At 43.6% G+C, this 26,894-nt stretch overlaps 1 protein-coding gene across 5 annotated transcripts in view; it reads left to right on the top strand.

The window, feature by feature from the left end:
* ERC2 (ELKS/RAB6-interacting/CAST family member 2) overlaps positions 1-26,894 on the top strand; it is an 865,290-nt gene that overhangs the window by 768,914 nt on the left and 69,482 nt on the right. For all 5 annotated transcript variants that reach the window (XM_079933813.1, XM_079933814.1, XM_079933812.1 and 2 more), the window contains one exon: positions 10,586-10,651. In XM_079933813.1, coding sequence (XP_079789939.1) covers positions 10,586-10,612 — 27 coding nt within the window. In that variant the 3' untranslated portion in view covers positions 10,613-10,651. The remainder of the gene's footprint in view (positions 1-10,585; positions 10,652-26,894) is intronic.

Raw genomic sequence — 26,894 nt, 5'->3', positions numbered from 1 at the left:
TTGAGTTGGATGTTGGGTCTTTAAGGACCTGGATCTTACTGCTTTTTTGTGTGCAGAATGCACCTCCGTTTGGTAAAGCATCTGCCATTCTGATTCTAATTTGTGGGGGCCTAACTGGCAAAAACCGTAAACGTTCTTTTTGGACTGGAAACCCCAGAATATATGGCCACTTTCCAAGCCTAGAACTTGCCTCTCCTCTCTCTCCCTCCTTCTTTGAATGGAAATTCTCACTCACAGGGGTTGGAAAGATCAAGGCATTTTGACCACCTTGAAGACTTTCAGATCCCAATTGAAATTTAAATTTCACATTTTACTTATAGAAATCTTACTTCTAAAGGAGGGCTGCGGAGTCCAGGAGCATGGAGGCATAAGACTTATTAAATTGATTAAGGAAATTTGGGGCCGTATCTTATGTCATATTCATACTCTTGGTTACGTATTGCAAAGCACAGGCACACTTGTCTGGCCCACAGTAGGCACTTGATAAATGTCTGTTGAATGACTTGTTCTTGTAGTACCTTCGGGAAATAGGGCAGATGGGAGTATCCCCATTGTACAGATAAAGACGCTGGAGCTTAGAGAGGCTGTTCATTTTTCAGAGTCACACACCTGAAAATCAACAGGCCCAAGAGAAGGGCCTGAGTCTCTGAGTGCTGTACCCTGGGGGCAAACCTCCTTGGATGTCAGCCTGGATACATTTACGCAACCACATGTATTAAATATGGTTGCATGGCTACAATGTTGATTTCCTCTAGAATGCAAATGTGTGTTTTCCCTTTCCTGTCCAACTGTAGCAGATTTTCTCTTATTTTGCTTTATTTTCCAAATTTGAATTAAAATGTCATCCCATCAGTTCTCCTCCCATTTGCCCCAGCCTTCATCGACATTATTTCCGTTCTTCTGTGTGTGACCATTCATTTCTTTCTCCCCCATTTCCCCTTGCCCTTTTACTCTTCTCTCTTCCTGCTGTCACTGTGCCAGTGAAAATGTGGCCTCTTACAACTCTCCCACGTCCCTAGAGTCACAAGAGTGAGATCCTCAAGGAGTAGAGAGCCTGGCACAGAGAAGGAGGGGAATTGCTCCGGGTTACAGCGGGCCCTTGGCAGTGTTACCAGGCCCCACATTCTGTTGCTTACTCATTCATGAGCCTCTGTACACACAAGGCCTGGGACAAGTCAGGCCCCCAGAGCAGAGCAGAGGATGCTTCCCTTGGCCCAGGGCTGCCATCACATCAGCCAGGGCTATTGGAGAACTTTCAGATAGTGACCTTTTGTGGCAGAAGCTGGGTTCTCTACTTTGCATCCTCAGCTTTAGGGTGTCTCCTGTGCTAATCTATTCCTAGAAATTGGATTGCCCTAATCCTAAATATTACCCACTCCACTCGGCAATTTCCGGAATCTGCCTGCACATGTAAATGGTGATCTTTGGTCTATTCTCTGTTGCTCCTGTTTACTGTGTGGTCCCAGCATGTGTTCGCTCTCAGCTGAAACATGAGTTTGTACCACTGGACACATGTCAGAGCACTGAATGTCCACTTTCATTTTCTGCTGAAAATTCCTGTAGAATTCTGCTTGAGACACATGTTATTTTCCCATAAGCCATCAAATAACTTGTTCACCAGAGAACCCAGACCTAGATTTGGCTTTCTTTTCAAACTAGTGGTCATGAGAGAGATATACAGGTCATATTTTAAGATATAATGAAATGATCCCAGTGATTCTTGCCATGCTGACTGCACCTATGCTCTCTTCAAAGAGGCTGCAACGCTCGCTACGTTGGTTTTGAGATTTCTGGTCTCAGAACACGTCCCCTCTACCCTCTTCTTTCAGGCAAAAAAGCCATAAGGTAGAGTTAGTTCTGAAAATAAAGCCAAGGTTCCTGCTCTCTGTCCTTCCCACCCCTGTCCATGCTGCATACTCCCGAGCTCCCAGATTGAATTAGCCAGTGTCCTGCAGAGCATTCGCATAGGAGGGGAACTGCCAGCCGTCGGGTCCTCATGGAGGTGTGGCTGGAGGCAGGTGACATTTCCAAGCCTCGTGTTTCTTGGCCCCAGATCTGTCTTGTCACCGCACCCACCCCCCTGCTTTTCTCTTCTTCCTCTTCCTCTTCCTCTCAGGGCCTTGAACTTTATGTTTGGTTAACAGGAGTTGCTGGAGTCTCACTGTCCCCCCAGAGAAGGAATAGTCCCAGCATTTCCTCCCTGGGCCCTGTTACTTCTCAGAAAGCCGACTCAAGGCCCTGGGATTCCCCACTTGCCCTCTTTGTGAAATGCTGGTTGGGATTCTGTGATTGATGCCCCGCTTTCCTTGCACTTTCACCAACAGATTAGCCCAAGTGCAGCCCTTTGAATTCTAACAAACAGACGAGGGGTTTAACTTGCTCCATTGCCCCCCAGAAGATGGATTCTGTATATGGAGTTGTTATTCCTAGCTTTTGCTTAGGGAAGGAAAAAAAAAAAGAATTTATTTTATGTTTTGAGGTTAAATGAATGTGGGATAAATGTATACATAGTGTCCTGTGTGTATATATGTATGTATAGCTATATGTCAGACGAACTGAGGACTTTTCCACATATGGAAGAATTTCTCAAGATCATGTTTAACTAGAAATTTCTCTCCCTAACTTCCCCTGAGTGCGTGTTTGAATATACATTGTATATACATATATGTATGTGTATGTAAATACATTTTCATGTTTCCTACATAGAAGAAAAATTAACTACCACATATCAGAACTTACTATAGTTTCAGAACGAACAAAAAAATTTTTGTTCCCCATGACAGTAACCTAATAAGAAAAGTTACATGTCTTAGGGTTTTAATATCAGTTTCCCATCCAAGCTAGTACGTCTGAAGCTTGACTGAACAAGAGACGATAGAGGTTTTTTGCATTGCAAATCTAATTTCATGGACCACCTCTTGGAAGAAGCCTTTGGGTTTTGGCTTCAAGTAGGGATGAAGCCTTCAAATTCAAAAACCCATGAAGAAACCTCTTGTTGGGCTGATGTTTATTGGATGGGATAAGGGTTCAGAGATTTCAACTGTTCCCACTCTTGGGCCAGTCCTCTGAGAATTGGAGTCAGAGATATCCTGGAATGCAGTTTGAATTAAATCTTGTGAGCCACTTGCCTCTTTTCTTTTTGTAAACGATAAATTAATTTTCAAAAATCAAAATATAATTGACCTTTACCATTGTATTCATTTTAGTTATACAACATAATGATTCGATATTCGGTTATATTATGAAATGATTACCAGAATAAGTTTAGTTAACATCCTTCAGCACACATAATTGCGAATTTTTTTTTCTTGTGCTCACTTGCCCCTTGTCTGATGCTCCTTTTATCACAAGTAGATTGGAAGATGCTGTATTTAAAACTCAACAGATTTTTCTTTAAGTGCATGAAGTAGAAAGATAGCTCAGATGTCGTTTTTTTCTTTCTCCCTCAAAGACTAACAAAAATCCCCAAAGCTACTAAAACACGAACCAGAGGAATATGTGATTTCTCACCATTGGGAAATAAAGGTGGCAGTTTATTTGTTTGCTTGTTTTTAAGAGCAGAAGCTCTGGAATGACCCTGTCATGGCTGTCTGTGAGGCCACAGGTAAAGAAGGAAATGAGGACAAGTGTCCGAACTGTTGAGGGGGGTATTTAACTGCTCCTTCCTCTACTAGCAGTTACGTGCTCACCCAACCATTACAGCCACAGGAGAGGAAGGGCGGCAGGGCTGATGCAGCCCTCAGGCAGCTGGCTTTGCAGATGAGCAGGTTATTGCCAAAGCTCTTTAATCTGGGTGTGATGTTAATTCCTTACATGTAAGCACATGAGGGCACGATTTGATAAACCCTGCCAGGTAGGGTCTTCGTGTCTGGGAAAAAGGCAGAGCTGCTTAATGCATCAGGATCCTCCTCTTAGAAAAGGATTTTTCCTCAAAGGCGATTTGAGCCTATTGAAGATTCCAGTCTTACTCTGTTTCGGGTAGAGTTGTTTTTCTCCCCTTTCCCTGATTCCTCTTAGTTTTAAACCTTGTTTGCAGTATTAGGGTTTCATTAAGAGATTTGTTGCAGCGTCTTTGGAGTCAGCAGGGGTTTTCAGACACAGTCTGCCCTCCCCAGCTTGTAGACGTAACTCATCTTGGCAACATGGAAGCATTGATTCCTTTTCAACTTGCTGCTTTAATCCAGTCGCATTAGTCTAAGAGGCAGCTCTTCAGCTCCCCCTTTGAAAGGGGGTGGCCAACCTTGAAAGGTCTGGAAGCAGGGAACTCCATTTTCTATTGCTAAACACCGATGCTTCTCCTTTTTTCTTGAACTGATGTAATAAGGATCGTGTTGGTCTTCCATACCCCAGGCACTTGCAGCACTCAGGAGATAAGGAACCACAGAAAAGAGAATTGGAAACATTCTTTAAACATGTACTGCACACACACAGATTCTGAAAACTACCTTATTTATGGAACAGTAGCATTTTAAAAATTGTTGCAGCATCTATATATTAATGAACTGAATAAACCCTAGCTTTGAACAGCCCAGAGATGTTAAAATAACTACGGATAGTTTAATACACTATCACATCCTTTTTACATACAGCCTTTTGCCTTTGGTCTTAGGGCAGTATCAAATAATGTGTTATAATAGTGACAAACTATCAAATGCTACCAACAGGGATGGTGTGCCCAGTTATATTTGTATACGTCTGTAATGTCTACAAGGTGGTTTAATTTACATTCTCCAGTTTAATTCACACAGCAACCCTATGAAGTGTCAGGGTCTTCTGATCCCATCTTCTTTTTGAGGCAACTGAGGAAGTGAAAAGTCAAGAGGCTAGGCGGGTTGGTTGCCCACCAGCCAGGAAACAGCAGAACCAGAATCTTGTTAAAAAACACACTTTTCACTGTTTCACAAAGCCAAGCGTTAATGACTGATGGATGAGGGAGTGAAAATAAAGCCTGTCTCCACCCCACCCCTTTTTTACGGCTATCTGGCAGTGGGTCAGCTTTTAGCAGATGTTGACTTTGGGCTCCGAAAAACTATTGTTGGCCAAAGTACAGCCTTCCAGCATTTCCATCTTCAGCTGGGAGAGCGGGCACCACGCGCTAGAGATTGGTTTGTTAGAATTACTTGTGCTTGAAGGAAATAGAAAACTAGTTTCTTCAAGTCACCCTATAATGATAGTCCAAAAAATTGAGAAAGATGCCACATTAGAAGTGAAGGAGAATGCTCCACAAGCTTCTCTAATATTCTCCACGGCTTGGCAAAGAAGGCTTAGGTGGCTGCCTGCCTCAGGGGGTCCCTGTGAGGTGGACTTGCCGAAAACCCACCAGGCTGCACCGGCTCGCAGCCTCTGCCTCTCCCTTGAGAAACAAGCCCATGTGTCTTTTAAAATATCTTTTTAAAAGATATCTTTTCAAAGATATCATTTTTAAAATGTCTTTTAAAATGGGATATCGCCCATCACGTTGCCCCTTAGCCAGTGCCGTTCAGCTCTCTCCAACTCAGGTTAGAAGAATAGATCAGGGTACCGCTAGTACAATGAGAAGGGGACGGAACCATTCTGGGGAGAAACAAGTAAACGCGACCTTGGCAGCCCTAAGGAACTCTGCAATCCAGGCGGCCTCCTCTCTCGGTGGAGTGGAGTCATTCAGAAAAGCAAGGACCTATCCTTACATACTTACTCATTTGAAAAGACATGTTAAATTCCCACATATGCTGTGAGGCAGTGTGAAGGGAGTGGAGGTGCTGCCTTTCCCTCAGGGACCTTGAAATTTGCTGGGGTGCTGCTATGCCCTATCAGGGACAGCTGCTGTGTGCATGTGAGGTTCTCTTTCTTCCAAGAACCAGAGAGACCCCACCTAAGTTGTACCGTCCAGCTCCAGCCAGGACCTTCAACAGCTTGCAAAAGGGCAGTGCAGAGTCCTAAGGACTTCAAAGCTGAGCTAAGCAGAACCATCAGATGTTTTCTGGGGCCAAAATGAGGCTTCTTTCTGTGGCTTCAAAGTTCACATGTCAGGACAGTGTACCTTTGTGGTCAGACAGGCTGAAATTTGATCCCGGCTCCACAGCTCCTGGCCAGGTGTCCTTTAGCAAGCTACCTCATCTTTCTCCCTGAGCCTGCCTTTCCTTGTCTGCACAAAGAGCCTCCCCATAACTGTGTCTTGGTGAGACTTAGTGAAGAAACGTGGAAAGCCATCACACTCTCTCTAACCTGGAGCTGGTGCTAATACCCACTGGCTGATTTCTAGCCCAGGTCAGAAATAAATTAACATTTATATTTATACAGAGCACAGAGCAGCTATCTGAATCTAGATAGGACTTTTCTATCCTTTGGGAGAACTTGTCTGCAAATGGGTCACACAGGCTGTAACAGATACAAATCATGTAAGAGTTTCCAGCCATTCCTGACCTTATCACCTGAACAGAGACATCCATTTATGGGCTAAGCATTCTAGGAGGCAGGAGAGGTGGAAGACACAAATGGGAGGTTTCCAGAGGGAAGCTCTGGACTTGACCCTGGGAGAAAACACATTAGTGCCCTGACAAGGCTCGAGGCTTGAGGCTCAATACCCTTGTTGCCAGGTTCACGCCCACTGCTTTCCTCTACACATGCTTTCTTTTGCCAATTCTGGCCAAGCCTGCAGTTTGGAAATGCCAAGAGGAGCTGCTTTGCTCGAACCCGGGCACAGAGCACATCATAAATCCTGCTCTATGGTCCTGCCTTTGTGGCTCGCGTGGCCGAAGTTTGCAGAGTCCTGGGGCTTGAAGTTTGCAGAAAGCGTCAGAGAAGCCATGAACTGTAGTAGGAGTAGGGGTGGGTCTGGTGACTGTCCACGCCACACCCTGTAAGTAACCAGGACAGTCTCCCTGCGTTTTCCACAAGGAGGCCAGGTTGCACTTCCTGCAGAGACAGCTGGCTGAATTCTTTACAGAGGCAGCAGGCGGATTTGAAAGTGATGCTTCCATAATTTCATTCTCATCTCCATCTAGGACAAGTGTGACAGTAAGGTCCCCATTAGGAACCTAGTCCTTCAGTTTCAGGAAAAAAGCCAGCTATCAACTCAAAGAAAATTGCAGATGTTTAAAAACAAAAAAAATCCTGTGATGGGCCAGGGCTTGCCTGCTGGCTATATCTAATACTTCAAAATAAAGACCAATTAAAGGTTTACACTGGGCCGTTTATCATGTCATATTATGGAGCTCCTTCCCAGACCTTCTTTGCTGGGGCTAATAAATGTCCCCCACGATGGCAGGTCTCCTGTCTTGTCAGTGATGACTCAGTCACTTTGCCCTTAGATCTTGTCATCAACATAGCCCCGTGAGCAGCCCATCCGGTGAGGGATTTTGTTTTATCTCAGTATTTAGAGAACCCTATTAGAGCACAGCATCTGGGACTGCAGGATTTCCACCATGGCTTCATATCATCTCTGGAGCCATAGATACATCCTGAGTTTGTTTGATAGTTAAGCCTCTCCCCTCATCAATACCTGCTGTGTTTTGTGGTCACTATGCTCTGGGCTTCAGCCCACCTTGGATGTTGTATCCCCAGATGCTGTGGACAAAAGCAGGCGGATGACGGATGGACTAGAGAGGCTTTCTTCCCAGCCAGATATTTTGGCAACTCCTGGCATAGCAATCACTCCCAGAGAACACACAAGGGAGCAAACACCAGGCAACATCCAGAAACTCGACTGCAAAGTCGATTTGAAAACAGAAAAACAAGGGAAGGAAACAGACTCTCCCAGCCCCGATAGATACATTTTAAAACTCCAAGAATTTCTAAATAACTTGGCATGAACTTAGGGATCAAGTGACATTTATCTGTTTCTTATTTTTTGGTCCCCAGATTTACATTTCTGTGCAGTAAGGTTCCCGAGCAAATTAACATTTGCATACAAAGATGCAGGCAGTGCAGGAGTCAAACAGCTGCGAACGTTTGGAAATGCTTGGAGCTCCGTCTCTGATTAGCTCCTGCATTTTTGTTTTTATTCCCCAAGCGGACACTCACTCTGACCCAGATCACTTGGTGATTAGGGTCAATTCATGTTTAAGCTTTGAAGATTAGAGAGACCAGAAATGGCCACCACTTCCCTTTCTATTTTCTTTTAAAAACTTTAAACTTTAGAAACTAAAACCTTGAAAGAAATGCATAATATTCTGAGTTCACTGAAGGAATTTATCCACATTTCTGCCATGTTAAATGTTAGCAAAGTTTATATTGGACTGTCATATTTCTTTATTTTATTCACCAGCATATAAGATGTCGATCTCAACATCTGGCTTTTAATAACCCTCGACATCTGGGAGCTCCTTTTTATTCCTATGGTGGACGAGGCACAGTAGTGATATTGGCAGTGTATATTTTCGAGCTACAACTCCTGTCTGCTTCAATCATAATTAATTACTACTTTTTAATATATTTAATTTGCTAAAAGTGATTTGCATTAGACCACATTTCACTGTTAAGAAAATAGTGGTAGATTTTGGTGGCAATGGCTTTCTTTCCTGGTTCTTTCTTCTTTTTTAAAATTTAAAACATCTATGAATGGATTTGAAACAAACTGAATCTATAAATGCTGTTGGGTTTTAAATACAAAACTGCTCTGCAAGGAGAGTGATTTTACAGCCATTTAGAAGCAGTCAGCAGGGGCTGTGGGCTGCATTTTAGGGAAGACCTTCTATTTTGTTCCGTGACTCTGAGCCTGGAGTTTTCCTGTAGCCATGACTTTGGGGGTCAGGAACCTTATAATGAAGGCTAGGACCTCCATCCAGAGAAATATACTTACACACATACCTACAACATTCTGCATTGAATTACAAGGGGTTGCTAGACCCTTTGAAATCCATTTGTGGATGCCTGAGGGTCCCATGCTGTAGACTTTCCTTCTTAATTAGCATAAAAAAGGACATCAACTTTGCTTTTCTCCAGGAACTGAGAGGAAGTTTAATGAATGTAAAAATCCATATTTCTCAAGTTATGTAGGGAAAAGGGAAGTTTATTGCCGGGAGCAATTACTAGACTGTGTCGTGATAAATAAACACAGGTAAATTTCACATGAGAAGACCCAGCTAAGATGATCAATTGTACCTTATTTTTTGCCAGAATATTACTATCCAAACTGTCAGTACAAATTCATACTGAGTTGTTCAATTCAGGCTCTGTGCAAATCACTTGATTGACTCAAATCAGTGGGGCATTGTTAATTCCTTGTGGGCCACAGACCCTTTTGGCAGTCTGGTGAACTCTTTTTATCAGAATAATATTTTTAAATGCACAAAATAAAATTTACAGAAATATAAAGGGAAGACATTATCTGAAAACTCATTTCAAAGACCACAGATTTAAATTCTTGAGTAGATGAAAATTACCTTGACCTGTCGGCAATATTAGGTTGAACTGTATGAAATTGCTGTTTTCTAGATCAAAAATGGTCAAATATAGACATTTTCATACTATTCAACCTAATATTACAACAACTTAAGCAATAAGGATACGTATGACGTGAAAATGTTCCGAGTTATTGTTTTTCCTGTTCCAGGTTTTCAAAACAAAAAGCAAATCATGGGAAAACCTGGTTTCATCAGGGACTTGTTAAAAGACACAGCTCCCAAATTATGTGTGAGACCAGGATATGAACCACTCAGTTTTCTACACTTTGTTTCTATCCTTGCAGTAAACGATGAGAATTCTTGTTCAAAACAGGACCTCGTGTTGGTCGATATACTTCTGTCTTCAAAGATTCAATTTCCCTACCTATCGGCTTCTTCACTAAGCGAGGAGAATGGCCTGAACCATTCTGGAAACGTTTTCAACAAGAATTCAGACCAAATAAGTTTCCATTTATCCACAGTTGGACACAATTTTAAGTTAAACAAAACTTCCTTTCTACAAGCATTTCACTGAATTGAAAGTTTACTCTCTTTGCTTTGAAACTTATTTGATTGCAATTGTATAATCATTCCATGCAAATGTATAATCATTCCATGGCGGGCACATCCTCTTTTATGCTGAGAGCAAAATAGAACCTGACAAATCAAGAAGATCACAGCATGTTTGAGCCTTTGTGAAATAACCAATGTGAATTATCGCATGCTACAGGAGTTTGTTCCACCCAAGTCGATGGAGGTTTTTGTTTTTTTTTTAATTCTACTTCAGCCTTTATTGATACTTGAAGCTTAAGAGAAATTAAGGGTATTTGGTTACTATAATTACATCTCTGCTTACTTAAAAGGTTTAATCTACTCCTTAGGCATATGCAATTCAGATTGCATGCTTTCCAAAAAAATAATCATCTGCTAATGTAGACTAATTTTAATCTTCTAATCCAATCTTGACACAGACTCAGAGCTAGGTGGGTGGAATGTTTTTGTGTAGGGGTTGCCATAGATACAAAACTCAGTTATGTATTTGACAAGTCAGTGATGTGGCACTTAAGTTACTGTGGATTTTTTTTCCCTTGCTCTTTAAGATTAAAAAACAAAGTGAAGATCAGTGTGCCTTTGTAGTGCATCACAGTGTAACTAACCTTCTCTTCTTTCATTCCGGTGTTCCCCTCCTCTCCGTGCACCTCCTTACCCTGGGCCGGCCGCAGGATGACGAGGAGGGCATATGGGCATAGCCGGGCCTGTAAACCAAAGTTCCAGTTTTGTTTTGAGGGGTGAGAAACCATCTTTTATATCATTTTTCTTTTAAAAATTGCATTCTAGTGTGGTATGGTATGTGTGCTCAATTGTGTTTGCTGATGTTCGTGAGTGTGCCCTATGTTTGCTTCTGTGTTTTGTGACCACCCCCAAGAGCTCCCTCCTTCCTGCGCCCCCTCCCTGCAACCACATTATTGTGCTGCCTTGTTGGGGCTGGGTTGAGCACGAGTCGAATGTTTCTATGTTATGTAAAATGTAAACTATGCCCTCGTTCGGATTTATCCACACTTTTTAAGGCATGATTGTGGACTCAGAAATTGTCACGATTCTGCAGTCGTGGTTTTCAGCCAACTGCTTGCTTTTACCAGATATGCCAGTGTGGTGTGACTCTCACGTCCTTCTGGTTGTATCACATGTTTCTCAAGGAATAAGGGAAATAAAACTGTTTATCTTCATGGAGCTGAAACTGTCATCTCTAAGAAGCCCATTTAATGGATTGTACTCTCTTCTATGGCAGTTCTGAAGAAAACACAAGGATCAAGGCATAGTAATGGTGAATGGGTAACTGTAGCTCTTTAAGCGAATTAGAATAGAAATATTAATATTGGCAGGTCTCATGAGTGGTATTATATCTGTTGTTTTTTGACAATTGAGCTTCTGTGGAGTTTTGCGTTACGTTTCATGCATTGAACTTTTCAGAGAGTTTTGCTCTTTTAAAGGCTGATTTTTAGCTATTAAGAACCCATTCTTTATGTCTGGGCTATCTGCATTATAATTGAATAGTGGTGTGTGTAATTGCTGTGTGTTATAAAATGGAACTCCGAACTCTAGGGACTTTTGCTGCTGGGAATCACATCTCTTCAGCATACTGCAGGCTGTATAACACCAAGTCGCAACACTATGGAGTTGAATGTACGTACGGCAATGTAGAATGTGCTGTTGAAGTTGGTGACATTGTCTATGCCATTGTGTTCAGAACAAGAAATGTGGTAGATTGTGTGCCACAGTCAAAAAGTACTCAACGTGCCGTTCTTTTTCTGGGGCAAACGTGAAATGTCCCAGGTCTGTGATTAGAGAGGCAGTTCTTTGGGATAACTCAACAGGTGTGCCCTTCTCCAAGTCTTGCCTTCATATTCCTTAACAGTGGTGCTTCACACGAATTTTAAAACAGTAACTGGTGTGTTCTGCCTGTGGGTGACAGTTTCATTGATGTGTTTCACTGCTCAGTTGAACCTGTTGTAGGTCCCACCAGTGAGTCAGACTGCTTTCTCTGGTCCTTCAGGGAACACACAGGAGTTTGATTTTCCTTTACAACATCTTCCCACATAGTAAAAAAGTAACACTTCCCGGACCCATTTGCCGCCAGTAGAACCTGCTTCCTGGTCACATCAGACCATCGCCTCTCTTCTCCCTTTCCTGGATAAAGTGGAAAACAACACTGGAATTAACTCTTCCAGGAGCAAAGTGGTTCCAAAGGGAAGCTTATCAATGTGGGGAGGTAGGGAAACCAGAGCAATTCCTAAGATTCTGTTTGAGAGACTCCCTATCTAGGAAAAACTTTAAGAGAAACATTGCATTTACTCATACAGAAAAGCTAATAAATTGACCTAAAACAACTTTAAGTGAGAAGTAAAGATTTTATAACGTTAAAGAGTGACCACGTGAAACCTGCCCACAACGTGCGTGGAATAGGTAGGCAAAGGAAGGTTCTACGAGTTTGGGGGTTGCCTAGAGAAGTGTAAGTCCTTCTTGGGGCTCTTTTGTGGAGCTGCTTCTGCTATCAGAAGTGTTAGGACCCTGGGCTGCATCTGTGTCTCCTCCTGAATAATAAAAAATTTTATTGCTCTTTCACAAGATTCTTGACACCCGCCCTGCCATCCCCTCAGATAGGAACCTTGTCGTCTTCAGGGGGGAACTGGTGCCAAGGACCATAGGCAGCCTTGCTTTGCTCAAGGCAAATGGAGACAATGGTGTTAAATCCCCATCCTCCTTATTCTTTCATGAAATTTCCCCAAGCGCCATGTACCCCAGAAAACAAATGTCTTCTGAAAATTAGTCAATATATAATCCTGCTTTATATGCTGTAATAAATTTTATAGGCTTCTGAGGAAAACTACTTATCTTTCTTTATGACTCCTTTAAACAAGTTTGCTCAGATATCCTCAGGCTTTTAAAACCATATCTTAAGGATTTAAATAATGAGATACTGGGGGAGCCTTCTATTGCTGAACAGCCGTTGCATGTTTTGAGTCGCATTACAATCTTCGGGGCCCAAGGAGACATTACATTTATAACTAAAGATGGATAATAGTGGCACATTAAAAATTAACTGTTTTGAATATTTTGATTTATGGCCCTTATAAAAGAAACATTACAAGAAGTTATTTTACTAGGCATCAGTAATATGCTTATAATAGCAACAGAAGGCCCTGACTTGAATCTGGTGTTTTGGTGCTGAAATGAATCATAATTTAGGAAAAGTTGCTCCAAAAATTACAGCAAATTGGAATTAGCATAACAACCCTGGAAGCTCCTCCCTTTTTTGGCACTTCCAGATACTACCCCAGGCATGATTTATTCGTCTCACTGTGATCATTCAAGGGTGGTGTTTTCTGGGAGCAAAGTGGACTGGGAGAAGTTTGCTTTTCTAAAGAGTTTTGACAGCCCCTAGAGCTAGTCGTTCCCCCCATAAACCTCACACCCCAGCCCAGCATTATCAGCATGTGACCTGTGCAGTCCACAGAACCCTGAGCTTGGTTTAATGCTCTACTGTCACTGTCTGAAAACCGTGAATAGTTTTTGAACGAGGCACGCCGCAGCTCATTTTGCACTGTGCCCCACAAATTATGTAGTCTGTGCTGCTTAGGTCCACCATATATTCCTATACTCTGCCTCCAACTCCTCTCCAGTCCCCCTCCCTGTTGGCTCATCCCCACTCCTATTTTCTTATGGCTGGAATTTACCTTTGGCCTACCTTATTTTTCAGGTTTTCTTGCAGAGACCCCACGGGATCACATTTCCAGTAATTTGTTGCCCTCACGGGCATCAGTGAAGTGTGTATTCAACCACTGTCCCCTTGCCCACCCCACGCCCCAGTCTGATTGTGAAAATGTGCTCTTGGAGCCCTTCTGCATTTTCTGTCTTGCTTTGAAAATACAGGAAAAGCAGCTGCTTCATTCTCTGTTACTTTCCTTCGGGAAAATCCACTTGATGTGGCAATCATTTGTGTCAGCAAATAACTCTGCATGTCCACTGAACGAAGGTGCTTTCCTTGGAGCCCCAAGAGGCACTTTGGTTTGTGAATATTCGGCGAGGTGGGATAGTGAGGGACCTTGCGAGATCTAGTGCCACATCTGCCTTGACATTTGAATGCTTGAGTTTTTATTGTGAACTCTCGTAACTGAGCAGACATAGAACACAAGATCATTTTTGTTTCTTAAACCACTAGAAAGGAATAAGTCTTTCTACATTGAAAACATATGCACATGTTTAGGACCCGATTCGTAAAAATACAGATGTGGGCATTAACAAGTTTTGGCACAGGGCCACGACGCTAGTAGATGCATGCCGTCAAAATGAAGAATTGTGGTTCTGTGCCACCAGCACGTGGACAGTAAGTGCGTGTATGAATCACAGAGCACGTAGACTTGAGGAAGGGGTTTTTCCACACACAGAAACAGTGCTCGAAGGCCTGTGGAACTCCCTGGCATGCCTCCTCTCAGGAAGAATGAGGAAGGAGATATTTTATTGTGGCTGGGAAGTTTCTACGTTTCGCGCCTTCTCTTAGCAGAGGCGGTCTGGGCACAAGGCCCGTGCTCAGCCTCCGCAACTGAAGTCTTGATTTCTCTGCAGAGTGGAGGCTTTCTTTTACATCAGCTGTACCAGATACCAACTAGTGTTTTTGATTCAACCCACATCTCCTATGACTGAGGATCTGATACATCTCCTCCTTGTGCCATTGGCTCCTAAGAATTATCCTTCATTCATTCATTTATCCATTCATTCAGTCGTTTTTCACTTACTCATCTGTTCTTTCATTAAAAAGTTAAATTCTTGGTTAGGTGCTGAGAAAATAGTGATGCGTAAGATAGACACGGTTGCTAACCCTGTTGGTCTTACAGTCTGGTTTAGGGAAACAGACGATAAGAATATAAATATATGAATGGAAACCTTATACATTTTGATCATTGCTTTGATGGAAAGTGGGAAGATACTGAGATTAACAAGAGGAACCTACTTTAGCGAAGGGCTGAAGGTGGGAAAGAGCTTTATGGGCTGAAGGAGCTTAAAACCGTAACTCTGGGTAGCAAATAAGACAGTAAGATGAAGATGAAGAAGTGGGAAGGGGCCAGATCATGTAGGGCCTTTTAGGCCAAGGTAGGGAGTTTGGGTTTTAGCCTAAGAAAAGTGAAAAAAAATGAAAAGAAAATTAGAGGATCTTAAGCAGGGGCATGACATGATTCGATTTATGTTGTAGAACAACCCAGGCTGCTGTGTGGAGGTTGAATTGTCTTGGCAGGAAGAGCGGAAGTAGGGGCTCTTCCATCATTTGTGGAAGAATTAATGGTGCTGACCCAGGGGAGCAGTGTGGGAGATGCAGACAAGTGGATAAGTTGGAGATGAGACTAGGAAGTGAAGTCAGCAGGACTTTGATGAAGAGTTAAGAGAGAGGATTAAATCAAGAACCTCCAGATTTCTACCTTGGGTGTCAATGCTGAGACACGCCATTATTGGAGGCTGAAGGCTGAGTAGGAGTCCTGTTCTGTTCTGTGTTCCCCAGGTGTCCAGTCAGACTGGCCAAGGAAAGGCAGACTTTTGATCCCCTGCTTTCCATTTGCCTGTATATCATCAGGGGAATCTTTGGCCTCTCATTTCGGTGACATGTAGGCTGTCAAGTTTAAAGCGTAGCTGGAGTCCAACTTCCAGAGTGTGTGTCTCCTCTGGCTCTCAAAGAAAAGGAGAGAATTGAATATCGATGACTGCAAAGACTGCGAAGAGAAATCAGCAGTCATAGAATAGGGAGACATGTGGGCACAGCGGTCTCCAGAAAAACCGAGCGCCCAAAGTCGTAGAAGGATGGAAAGGACTTAGAGATGAGTTGTAGAAGGATGAAAAGGAGGAAGATGCCATTGGTTCTTGCAGTTTTTCCTAAGATCCTCAGTCATCAAGAATTCTGTCAGTTAAGGCAAACCTTGTGAGATTTGGGCTCCTATCTTAAAATTCCGACTATGTTACTTCCTGCAGAAGAAGCTTTCGGTAACCAGTTTTCAGGAGTTAGGGTGAGAAGTAACTAGAAGTAGCTGCTAGATGTTTCAGAACCACCATTGACAAGGACTCTGTCTACTTCCAATTGCACAGTTAATTCCTGGGCGGAATGAAATGTTTTTGCTTTATTTCTTCCCCCTTTACCTTCTTTTTGTGGCTTCTCTGCTCCTCTGGAAGATATCTGTATTTTTATATCTTCTATTCAGGCTTGTAAAGCTGTTCTTCAGAGCCACAGCTTGAATGTCCTACCCCAAGTTCTTTCAATCAATAACTCATTCAAAAGATATTTCTTTATCTCAGTACTGGAGTTGAGGCAGTGAAGAAAGGACAGTTCCTACCCTGGAGGAATTTAGAGTAGTACACAGATTCTTAAGCTGGTGTTCATGAACCCCCAAGGGTCTGCAAACCCCCGGACATGGTTAACAGACTTTGATGTGGGTATGTGTGCATCCCCCAAGGAGAGAGGGTATCTGTGATCCTCAACAGATACTCATAGGGGCCAGTGACTCAGAAAAGATGAAGAACCGCTAATCTATGGGAAACTGGGTGACAGTGTGGCAGCGTGGCTCATAGTGTGGTCTCTGGATTCAAACCAGTCTGGGTTTGGACTGGGCTGAATCCAGAGACTATTTGGCTGGGTGGCCTTGGGCAAGTGTTGCTCCCTCTCCGCTCTTCCATTTCCCCATTTGGAGAAGGTTATACACACCTTCCAGGGCTGTGGTGAGGATTAGATGAGATGGGGTGAATGAGATGTCTAGCCATGTCCGGTGCATGGTGAGGCCAGTCCTCGTGAGAATATCACTGTTATTATTGCAGCTGTGCTCAGAAGAGTGGACTCTGTGTGCCAGCTGAAGAAAGCAGTTGATACTCTGGGATGGGTGACTTTGGGGGATAAGAGAAAAGACAAAAGAAAGGAAAATCAAAAGGCGAAATCTGTTTTTATGACCAAAGCTGTACGAGCCAGCTACACATTTTCTAGCAGGTCTTAAAGCATCATTACCCCAAAAACACACCCTGTTTGGTTACTTTTGATTATAATGACACGTAGGTCTAGCAAAGGAAGGTTTGATTGCTGGAGACTCTGGATTAGTCCATGTCTAGCAGATCGTCTCTTTCAGCTCAAAGAAAAATCAAGTGAATAATATGAAAAGCCAACAAATATTTGATGAACAGTTGTGAGCTGATGAATTGAAAGAGAGAAAAGGGTGATGATGTCGCAGTCCACCATTTTCTGCTCTCAAGTATGATGGACTTGGTTGGGGGCAGGGGGAGAAGCTTTTAAGCAGAATCGAGTGCAGCAAGTAAGTTCTTATGGGTTCTTCTGGAGCTTGTAAGGGTTACCTGGCAAAGCAGTGTATGTTGGCTTGGATATGACCACACTCTAAGGACCTGAAATCTGGCTGAGAAATCATAAACAAACAGTGGTGATAAATGACTGTGGGCCAGAGGTGGGAGGCGTCTAGCAGAGTGTTGCTGCATTACATTACATCCTTCCTGTGCCAGGGCTGGCTCACAGGGAGCTCTTCAGCCTCTCCCACCCCTTTGTCATTTGCTGTAGAGTGTGGTGCTGGTCTGGTCTTGTTTAGCCTTTTTATTAATGATCTGTAAAGGAGAGAAAAGAGCATGTGGAGGGAGGTCGCAGATGACACTAATTTGGGATGTGTTGGAAACACTAGGGAGGTCAGAGAAATCACACAAATGGCCCAAAGAAGGTTAGGATCATGAAGGCAAAGTAACAAATCTTGGAGAAGTTCAGATACTCACATCTGGTGAAAATTAATCTGAGACACAGATATCAATGGGTAGGAGGGGTATGGAAACTGAACACTAAAAGAAAAATAATAAGCTGAGTGGACACTGGAAAATCCAGCCATGGGTGAGAACGTGGAGAGAGGAGCCGATGGCATTTAGCACTGTCTGCGCATTAGCGGGTGCCAGAGGGACGTACGTCACCATTTGTGACAATCCTGCCCGTAAATTGTCTTACGCTTGGGACATCAAAATGTTACACACCCTCTCTTCCAGAAGATCACCCATAGGTCTCATTCCTAGACTTATAGACCGAGAGTAGACACCGCTTTGGGCAGCTGTCTAGTTGGTGGGCAGTGTTAATAAGCTGGGCCAGAATTTTCTTGGTGATTCAGGGAGAGGAACCCCAGTCCCATCTCCTTCCAGTCATCTCCACATCCTCAACAAAATGGAAAACCAGACAACATCCAAAACAAGAGTATATACTTATGGTCACCACTGGGTGTTTCAACCAGAATGATTGAAATATTCCTTTCTGCCACTGAGTCATCAATTGACTAGAAGCCATTGACCACGCCCAGATGGGTCTTAACTCCATCCTCAGGCCTTCCCCATATATGCCTTCCCCAGAGGAACATGATCTCTGAAGGAAGCGTGCTGGCCCACTAGGCTATCAGATGCTCTCATGAAACAGATACTACGGATCCATTTTGCCTGGGTGGCCGCAAGGTCCCTTCCCCACGAACATGTCTGTCAGAGACATTGGGATGGTAATGCATTCCCTCTAGCTTTGTTTTCCAGAAACTATAATGCAAATGCTAAGAATAACATCATAGAGTAACGGAAACTTCTCTCCTGCCAGGCCCTTGTCTAAACTGCCCCGATCTCTCCCATGCAGATCCTGCCCTCACAAACGCTAGGCCACACTTGCCTTCCCTCTCACAGACCTGTTCCCATGGTAACAAAATCACTGAGATGCTGAATCTGCATAAGGAGGAGGCCTGCTGTTTCTTTCAGCTTCAGGGAGCTTTTCACAGGCTGAGGATCAGCCTGGCTCATTTGCTACCCCACTGTGTGTCCTAATAAGTCTGGCCCCTCCTGTTATGTCTGTGTCAGCGGTCACAGGTCCTTAGTGCCTCAGTCACTGTGTATATGTGCGGAGTGGTGGAAACAGAGCTCCCAGAGGGATGTAGAAGAGTTTGTTGTCATCTTTTAGAGAAAAGACCATTGCTCCATGAAACCTGTTAAACTCAGAATAAAAAGACAAATATCCACATGTGGCTGAAGGCCCCTCTGGCACACATCGCACCTTCATCCTTCAGAGGAAAACGCAGGATGAGGCTCTGAAGCAAACACTACAAAGGTCACTTTCTCTGGAAAACCCTGAGCTCCTTACGGCCACTGCTTTATTTTCGCCATTTACTACTTTTATGTTCGTTGCAGAAAACAGAAAGTTTAATGAGGAATCAGGAAAAACGTTCTTAAAGTCCTCATTCAGAGAAGGTGCCATTTTAAAGCGCATTTTCCCTATCAGATACGGTCGTGTAAATATATAACTGGCAGAGGCAAATCCGACTTTGCATAGTCTTTGGTGCTAAGTGGTTGGTAGCACCCAGGCTCTGGAGTCACACAGACCCAGTTCAAATACTGGTTCCACCACTCTTAAGTGTTGCTTTAAGCCTTTAAAGTAGCAAAGGCTATATGGTGGTTGTTATTTACTCAGTGCCACGGGATTGATTTTCCACATGGACAAATTGAAATCGGTTTATCATTTTGATTTCTGCCCTTCATCAGGCAGTGGGAAGAGCCTCTGCAGGCTAGGGTGGGCCTACTGCAGCCCTCTGGGGAGCAGGGGCATAGTTATACTGCCCAGTGCATTGGTTCCTGGCAGCGGAATGAGGCTTCGTTGTTCTGCACTCAGGTGTCAGCCCAGGTAGCCCGGATGCCTGTGGCTGCCCTGAGTCAGCACGTGGTGGAATTAGCAGCCTTGCTTATTCCCCAACATCCATTCTTCTTTCAACACACCTTGATCTCTGATGTAACTGCATTATTTGAGAGGAGTTTCTGTACAAATCCCTCTACGGAAAACAAAAACAAAAACCCCTCCATGATTCAAAAGGGAGTCTCTCCATTGTCGCTTGCGTGGCATTGGGTTGTGATTAGGTTCTGCTTGTAGGGCTTTTTGCTGCTCTTATTTGTTACTTTTATGGTTTTGTTTATTTTTTATACTTGTATCTCCTGGCACCATGGCACTAGCTTGGGAGCACGAGGAAACCACGTCAGGGGAAATCTTCTGCGCTCCTCTTTCCGAAGGCAGGTGACCCTGGGAAATGAAAGAACACCTGTTTTCTTCTGAGAGAGGGACGGCTTGCCCCGCTGACAGCATGTCCACCAGCCGATCAGAAACTCGATTCAGCCTCAGAGGTCGTTCAGTACAATTGTCAGCAGAATGTGGGGATGAGAGAGGGAGAATGAGGAAGTGTTCGGAACCCAAGAGTAATCTTTGTCTGTCCTTGTACAACAGGCTTGGGACTCGGTGAAATCTGATATGTCAGATAAGGCGGTTACTGCATGTGAGAGTGCAAGCTGAGACACGCCAGATGAATTTTCTCGTTGTTATTTTTTTTTTTAAGTTATGAATGCACTAACATGTTTTCAAGGCCAGACTGTGAAGCTGTTTGCACACTTTGCGGGAAGCACCTGGTTTGAGGCCTGGGACTCCCACCCACGAAGGCCTTCGGGAGCTTTATGTAACTGGGTGTCTGCCTTTGGCGTGCCTCTCGCCTTGGGCATGGGATGGAACAGGGAAGGACGGGTGTCTCCATCTCCCCCTGGGATGATCACTGCTTTCCCAAAATCACGCTGGGGGCAGGGGAGGCTGAAGGGAGGCCTTCAGCCTGACTGCACCATGCATAGCCCACTCATCACCACAGACACCTTCAAAGTTCTGAGGGCTGACATTGCCACTTCTCCCACTTCTGTCTCACTCACACAGCTCCCTCACCAGTTTAGAGAAAATAGACCACGTCTGTCTCTGATTTTCTTCTGATCCCCCATGAGCTCTATGAGGGTAGCAGGCGGGTGGCACCGTGCCTGTTTTACAAAGTCAGAAAGTTGCCTCTCGGTCAGCTGCTCCTTTCCCTGTGGTAATAAGTCCCTAAGGATGTTTATCCGAGCACTGATGGTACTCGATATTAAGAAATACTATTTTTTTTTTTTTTTTTTTTTGGCGGTACACGGGCCTCTCACTGTTGTGGCCTCTCCCGTTGCGGAGCACAGGCTCCGGACGCGCAGGCTCAGCGGCCATGGCTCACGGGCCCAGCTGCTCCGCGGCATGTGGGATCTTCCCAGAACGGGGCACGAACCCGTGTCCCCTGCATCGGCAGGTGGACTCTCAACCACTGCGCCACCAGGGAAGCCCACTATTTTTAAATTATAATAAAAGCATTCTATGTTCAAACAAGTTTGAGTAAAACTGGATTAAACAGAATCAAATAGGTTTCTTCACTGCAGGCATTCTCAGAGCCTTTGATGGGCTAGTGTCCTCAGGCCAGTTGTCACATGCTGAAAGAAAGAGAGGTTTGGCTGGGTCTACCATGCTTATTGCTCATGGACCTTTTTCTTCCCAGACCCTCATCGAGAATTATATAGACTCTATCTGGGGAAAATGTATTTTGGGAATATATTTGGGGAAAGGTTTGCTGCAACTTGCTGTCTCTCTGGGCTTCAGGATGGGCTATTTGCCCTAGCAGGTGGAGCTACCACCATTGTTTGAGATCGTTAGCTAGGAGCTGGCAGAATCCTGTGCCGAAAAGAACGAATGAATGGGCCTGAGAAGGAGAAGGCACGTAGCCCAGCCCCACCATTAAGCTTTTGTTTTCCTTACTATGGTTGAAGAGCTATGTTTTATCCAGTATTTACCTGAAACTTGAGGGATATATATGCCCAGTGTTGAATAAGACCTATAAAGGAGAATTTGGGGCCTTTAGCCAAGTTGCCCTCATGATGGGAATGATGCAGGGCTATGATGTCAGCAGAGGTGAGAACCAGCAGTTCCTCTCCTGTGCTGTTTACCACACACTGGCCACTTTCCTCAGTCAAGGCTCATCAGACTTTTTCTGTCATGGCCGGATGGTAAATGTTATGGACTTCGTGGGCCAAAAGGCAAAATGAAGAATATGATATAAGTATTTATATAACAAGAAAGAAAGCAAATTTTCACAAGTTTTTCATTAATGAAATTCAAAATATAATGAGTGTGAATTTTGTTAATACATGTCTACTAATGAGAAGAATTGAATTCTTTGGAGAGAAATTACATTTCACTTAATTGGTGTTCAACATTAGTGTTCTCTGTCATCAGAATCTTTTGCAGATGTTCATTTGTAAACAGTGCTCTGTAATGGTATTTTATGTACTTCGTCTTTGAAAATGTCTCTGCACACAGATGGATGATACACATGTCACTCAAAAGGCTGTCACGTTCTCACTGCCTCACTGCCATTTGCAGTGGGCTGAGTAGCAGTGCAAAGCCATGAGAGTGCCACAGAGCATCTCAGTGGCAGCTACTCAATTGCCACTGCATGCAAAAACAGTAAAAGACAGCAAGGAAGTGAATGGGCATGGTCATATTCCAGTAGAAACCATATTTATGGACAAGAAAATTTGAATTTCATATAATTTTCATATATCAGAGAACATCCTTCTTTTGATATTTTCCCAACTGTTTAAACACCATTTTTAGCTTGTAGGCCATGCAAAACCAGTGGCAAGCTGCAAGTGACTTGGTGGGCCATACTTTTCCACCCGCGCCCCCCATCCTCATTGCTTTCACATTGGTCATGCTGTTCAGTCCTCACCTCCCCCTGTGTGGTAGGTACTACCGTTATCCTGTTTTCCAGGTGAGGAAACTTTGGCACAGAGCAGGGAAGTTCCTTGCCCAAAGTCACACAGATCAGGAATGTCAGAGCTGGGATTTGAACCCAGGTGTGTCTCACTCCAGAGCTGCTCACCAGGACTCCTGATTCCTGCATTGACCCACATTACATCCCCAAGGTGACCCTTTCAGATCTCTGCTTTAGCCTTCATACTCCCCACCCAGCCCCCCTCTCATGGGAAATGAAGATGGGCCTGTTTTTCTGAGAATCATGATGACAGCCAACAAAGACTTCATTTTCCTCTTCTCCACCTCAGGACTTTCCTCTGTAGATCACATCTTCCTTCTCCTCATACCTTATTTCACCTCATCTTCCTCCTCTTGTTCTTTCCTTTTTCATGAATAAAATGTCCAGCCTGCTTGTAGGAGGAGTCCATGGGATGCGAGTGAGAGCTCTGTTTCCAAGGTTTGCCCCTTAATAGCTGTGTAACCTTGGGCACATTATTTAATTGCTCTGAGCCTCAGTGTCCTCATCTAGAAAATGGGAAAAATGATGTCTTATTTTCCTCCCTGACTGAGTTCTTATGAAGATCAAGTGAGATAAGGCTGTGAAATGCTAGCCCAGTACCAGTGCATAGTAAGCGCTCCATAAATACTAGCCCAGCCCTTGTTGTCTTTATTTTCTTCTTTATTTTCTTTATTTACTACTACCTCCTCTGATACCTTCTTCATCGGTCACCCCTTAGAGTTTGCAGCATCAGTATTTCTGTAATTATCTACTATGTGTTATAAAGACCTAGAAGTTTACTTAGTGGATATCTCCTGAATCAGGTTGGGAACTGAGCACCAGTCTGACCATTGAAACTATTTGGCATCAACACCCGTGACCAAAGGAAAACGTGGACCCAGTCTCCCTAGGGGTCTTCATGCTTGAGGCCCCTGCCTGGAATAAGTTGGATATAACTTTCTTAGGGTCAAGCAAATGATCTAGGCAACAAAAACATATGCCTGCAGATTCAAAAGCCCTCAATACACAATTCCAATAAACTAGCACAGTTAATAGCCAGTTGGAATTAGATGCGAAGAAGCTTGAAACTTTTCAGTCGTTACAAGAAATATCACCATAATGTGAAGTCGGGGGAAACTCAGAGGCCAGAAGGCAAGTGAAATTACAAAGAAAATGCTAAAGCTGCCTTTTTTCCTAGACGTGTGTACTCTCTTATCTTGACTGATCCAGAATAGATAAAGGGAATATTGGATACAACTTGTTGAAAAAGGCAATACTGCATCTTCTTTACCTGCAGAAAAGCAAGTACATGCTTGCAGACTCCAGTGTATTCTTAGAGAGGCTCTTAAGGAATTGTGCAAGCAGGGTATGTTCCAGGAGATTATGAGTCCTTTGTGTTTCATGATTCATGGTTGCCAGCAGCTGGCATCTTTCTGAAATCCCATGAAAAGTGGGCAGAGCTCCTTGTGCAAACTTTTGAGCAGAGGGTTAAGGAGACTTTGTACCTGACTCTTAATCTCGTTGGGAAATTTTAGGGTGAAAAATGTAATTACATCTGAAATGCCAACAACCAAGTCAAAGGAATGCCTTCTCTTTGGAAGGTCCTTTGTTGATGAGATTAAAAACTAAGCTCTTGTGCTCCTGCCTACAAATTATTCAGATTATTTGAAAAGAAATGAAAGAAGATACTGGGAAAAAAATGCCACAGGCCATATTATGTAGGACTTAACCTGTTAATGCTCACCTGTTTAGCAATTAGTTCAACAAATATTTACCGAGTACCTACTACATGCAGTTCAACAGAAACTACACAGATAAGGTGCCTGATCTCCTTGAATCCTTTTACCCAAGTAAGGTATATTCTTAATTGTCTGTCAGTATAAGATTATAAGAAGAATTCAAGGACTCTGCCATTTATCACAGGGCGGCTTCGCATTGTATGATCAATATTGCCATCGACTCTGCATATACATGGGTTAGCATGGGCAGTTCAGTTGGCTGGCACAGAGGACTGTTCGATGTGGCCTGAATACCAGGGCTGGAAGCAGAGAGGAATAACCCATAGTAACTAAAGGAAGGATAGGAAAGTGAAACAACATCATTGAAATGTGGGGTTGTAGTCAGTTAACTGACACCAGCAGAGTCTCATAAGCCTCCTAGCCATGAATCCAAGTCATGATGAAGAGCAGAATTTGTTCAGAGATGGAAAGCAGCCATTACCAAGCATTTAGTTTTTCTACATGAAACGCCACTTCGCCTTCCACCCTAACATGTAGCTCGTAGGTTGTCCCATTTTACACAGAAGAGGTTAAATCACACTGCTAAGGTCAACAGCTAGGAGGTGGAGAGACCAGGCTGGAACCCCATTCTGTCATTCACTACCCCATCCCATGTTCTCCCTTCAGTAGTGTGTGGCCACCACCAGCCACTATATAGCAAGGGGTTCTTCAGACCCAGTTCCTTAAACCACATACTGAAGTCTGTCCCCACGTGGGTTGAAAGCAGGTTGAGTTCCAAGAATTTATAAGTCAGTATTACCTGTCTCTCTGTCTGTCTATCTGTCTATCTTTCACATGTATATCCATATAATTTATTATAACTTGTATATATTCTGTGTATTATTATATAATACATATTGTATGTTAAACAGCGTGTTAGGTGCCCAGGCTAACCCACAAAGCCTGTGTCCTGTTGATAAAATCCCTATGCTTCTGGAGAGAGTTGGAACCTACAAGAAGATAACACCCATGATATAATAGGAAAAACAATAATATTGAATAAAAACTTAATAAGGTATTGGTTAATCTTGGGTCCCGATACTTCAGGAGAAGCGGTTTTGTTTAGAAAGAACAAGAGAAGGCAGTGCCCATCTCTTGAGGTTGTTTCGAGGATTAAATCCATTAAACCACGTAGTGTCTGGGCATGTTGAAAAAGGGATGTAAATGTTAGGTGCATAGGTGAATGGAGACCTTGAAAAGATTCCAAAGGGAATGTCTGAATACTTCTAAAGATTTTAGAGCGGGATGGCCTCAATTATTTCTCCTGCCTGATTTTACTTTGAAACATGGTTTCCAACTAAATTGCAACTTAGGGTTTGTGCAATGGCAAGTGCCCAGGCATCCATAAATCTGAGACTACCCACCTCAGCTAAAATCGTAGAGTAGCACAGCCGAGCAGCTGCTGGAGCCCCACAGTCAGGTGCCTAACTTCCAGCTTTGCAAGTAGTAAGGGTGACTATCTTGAGCATTTACACTGTGCCAGGTACTTTACTTAGTCCCTTGCTACGTACTAACTCATTGCATCCCTCAAACAAACCCATGAGGTGGGTACTATTATTAGTCTCCTTTTGAAGGTAAGAACACGGGACCCTAGACAGTTTAAGAAAATTGCCCCAGGTTGCAGAACTGGTGAGCAATGGAGCTGGAGACTATATGTGGGCATTTTGCCTCTGGAGGATACACGTTATGTCAGGATTTCTCAGCCTCAACAGCATTGACATTTGGGGCTGAATTCTTTGTCGTGCAACTGTGCATTGTAGAATGTTTAGCATTTAGCTTCTAGATGTTAGTAGCATTCCAGCACCCCGTTTGTAAGAACCAAAAATGACTCCAGAATTGCAGATGTCCCCTAGGGGCAAAATTGCCCTTGGTTGAGAGCCGCTGCCCTACATTCAGATGCGCTCTAAACGCGTGGCTGATGAAAATTCCTGGAACTGACTTAGGGCGTTATCAGAGTTTGACCCACAGACTGAAGTAACTTCACAGACTTTATAGCCATGAAGCCATCGTCTGCAGTACTCGGAGGAAGCAGAGCTTTCTTATAGAGCAAGGGAAGGGAAATGAATTTTTTGAAAATGTCCTTGTGAGCATTGGGATTGGAAAGAGAGAATGGCATTCAGGATGTGCACAGTGGGTAGAAATACAGAAAGATGATGCCTGCATGGTGACATGAGAGAGGGGCAGTGCTGATCTGGAAATGGACACACACCCGCCACTGAGACATGCCACACACTCAGCAAATCTGAGCTCTCTGGGCTCCTGCTAGAGTTCACAGACTTGGTTCAAACCTCAGCTCTACCACTGATGAGCCATGTGACCTCGGACTAGTCATTGAGCCTCATTGCCTCTGCTTCCTCTTCTATCAAATATAGACAATGCTCATTTCCACCTCAGTGTGGTGTTAAGAGTTCCTAAAAGCACCTGGCATACTTAGGGAAAGGGCTTAATGATGCTAGTTTGTTGTCATGGCCACTCTACCTGAAGTTGTGATATTTACTGGTTATGAGAACAGGATCTGGACTCACACTGCCTGAGTGTCAACCCAGCTTGGCCATGTGCTGGCTGTGTCACCTTCACTGAGTAGC

Source organism: Stenella coeruleoalba, assembly GCF_951394435.1.
Source record: "Stenella coeruleoalba genome assembly, chromosome: 10".
NCBI lineage: Eukaryota > Metazoa > Chordata > Mammalia > Artiodactyla > Delphinidae > Stenella > Stenella coeruleoalba.
This window is presented reverse-complemented; position numbering and strand designations above follow the sequence as displayed.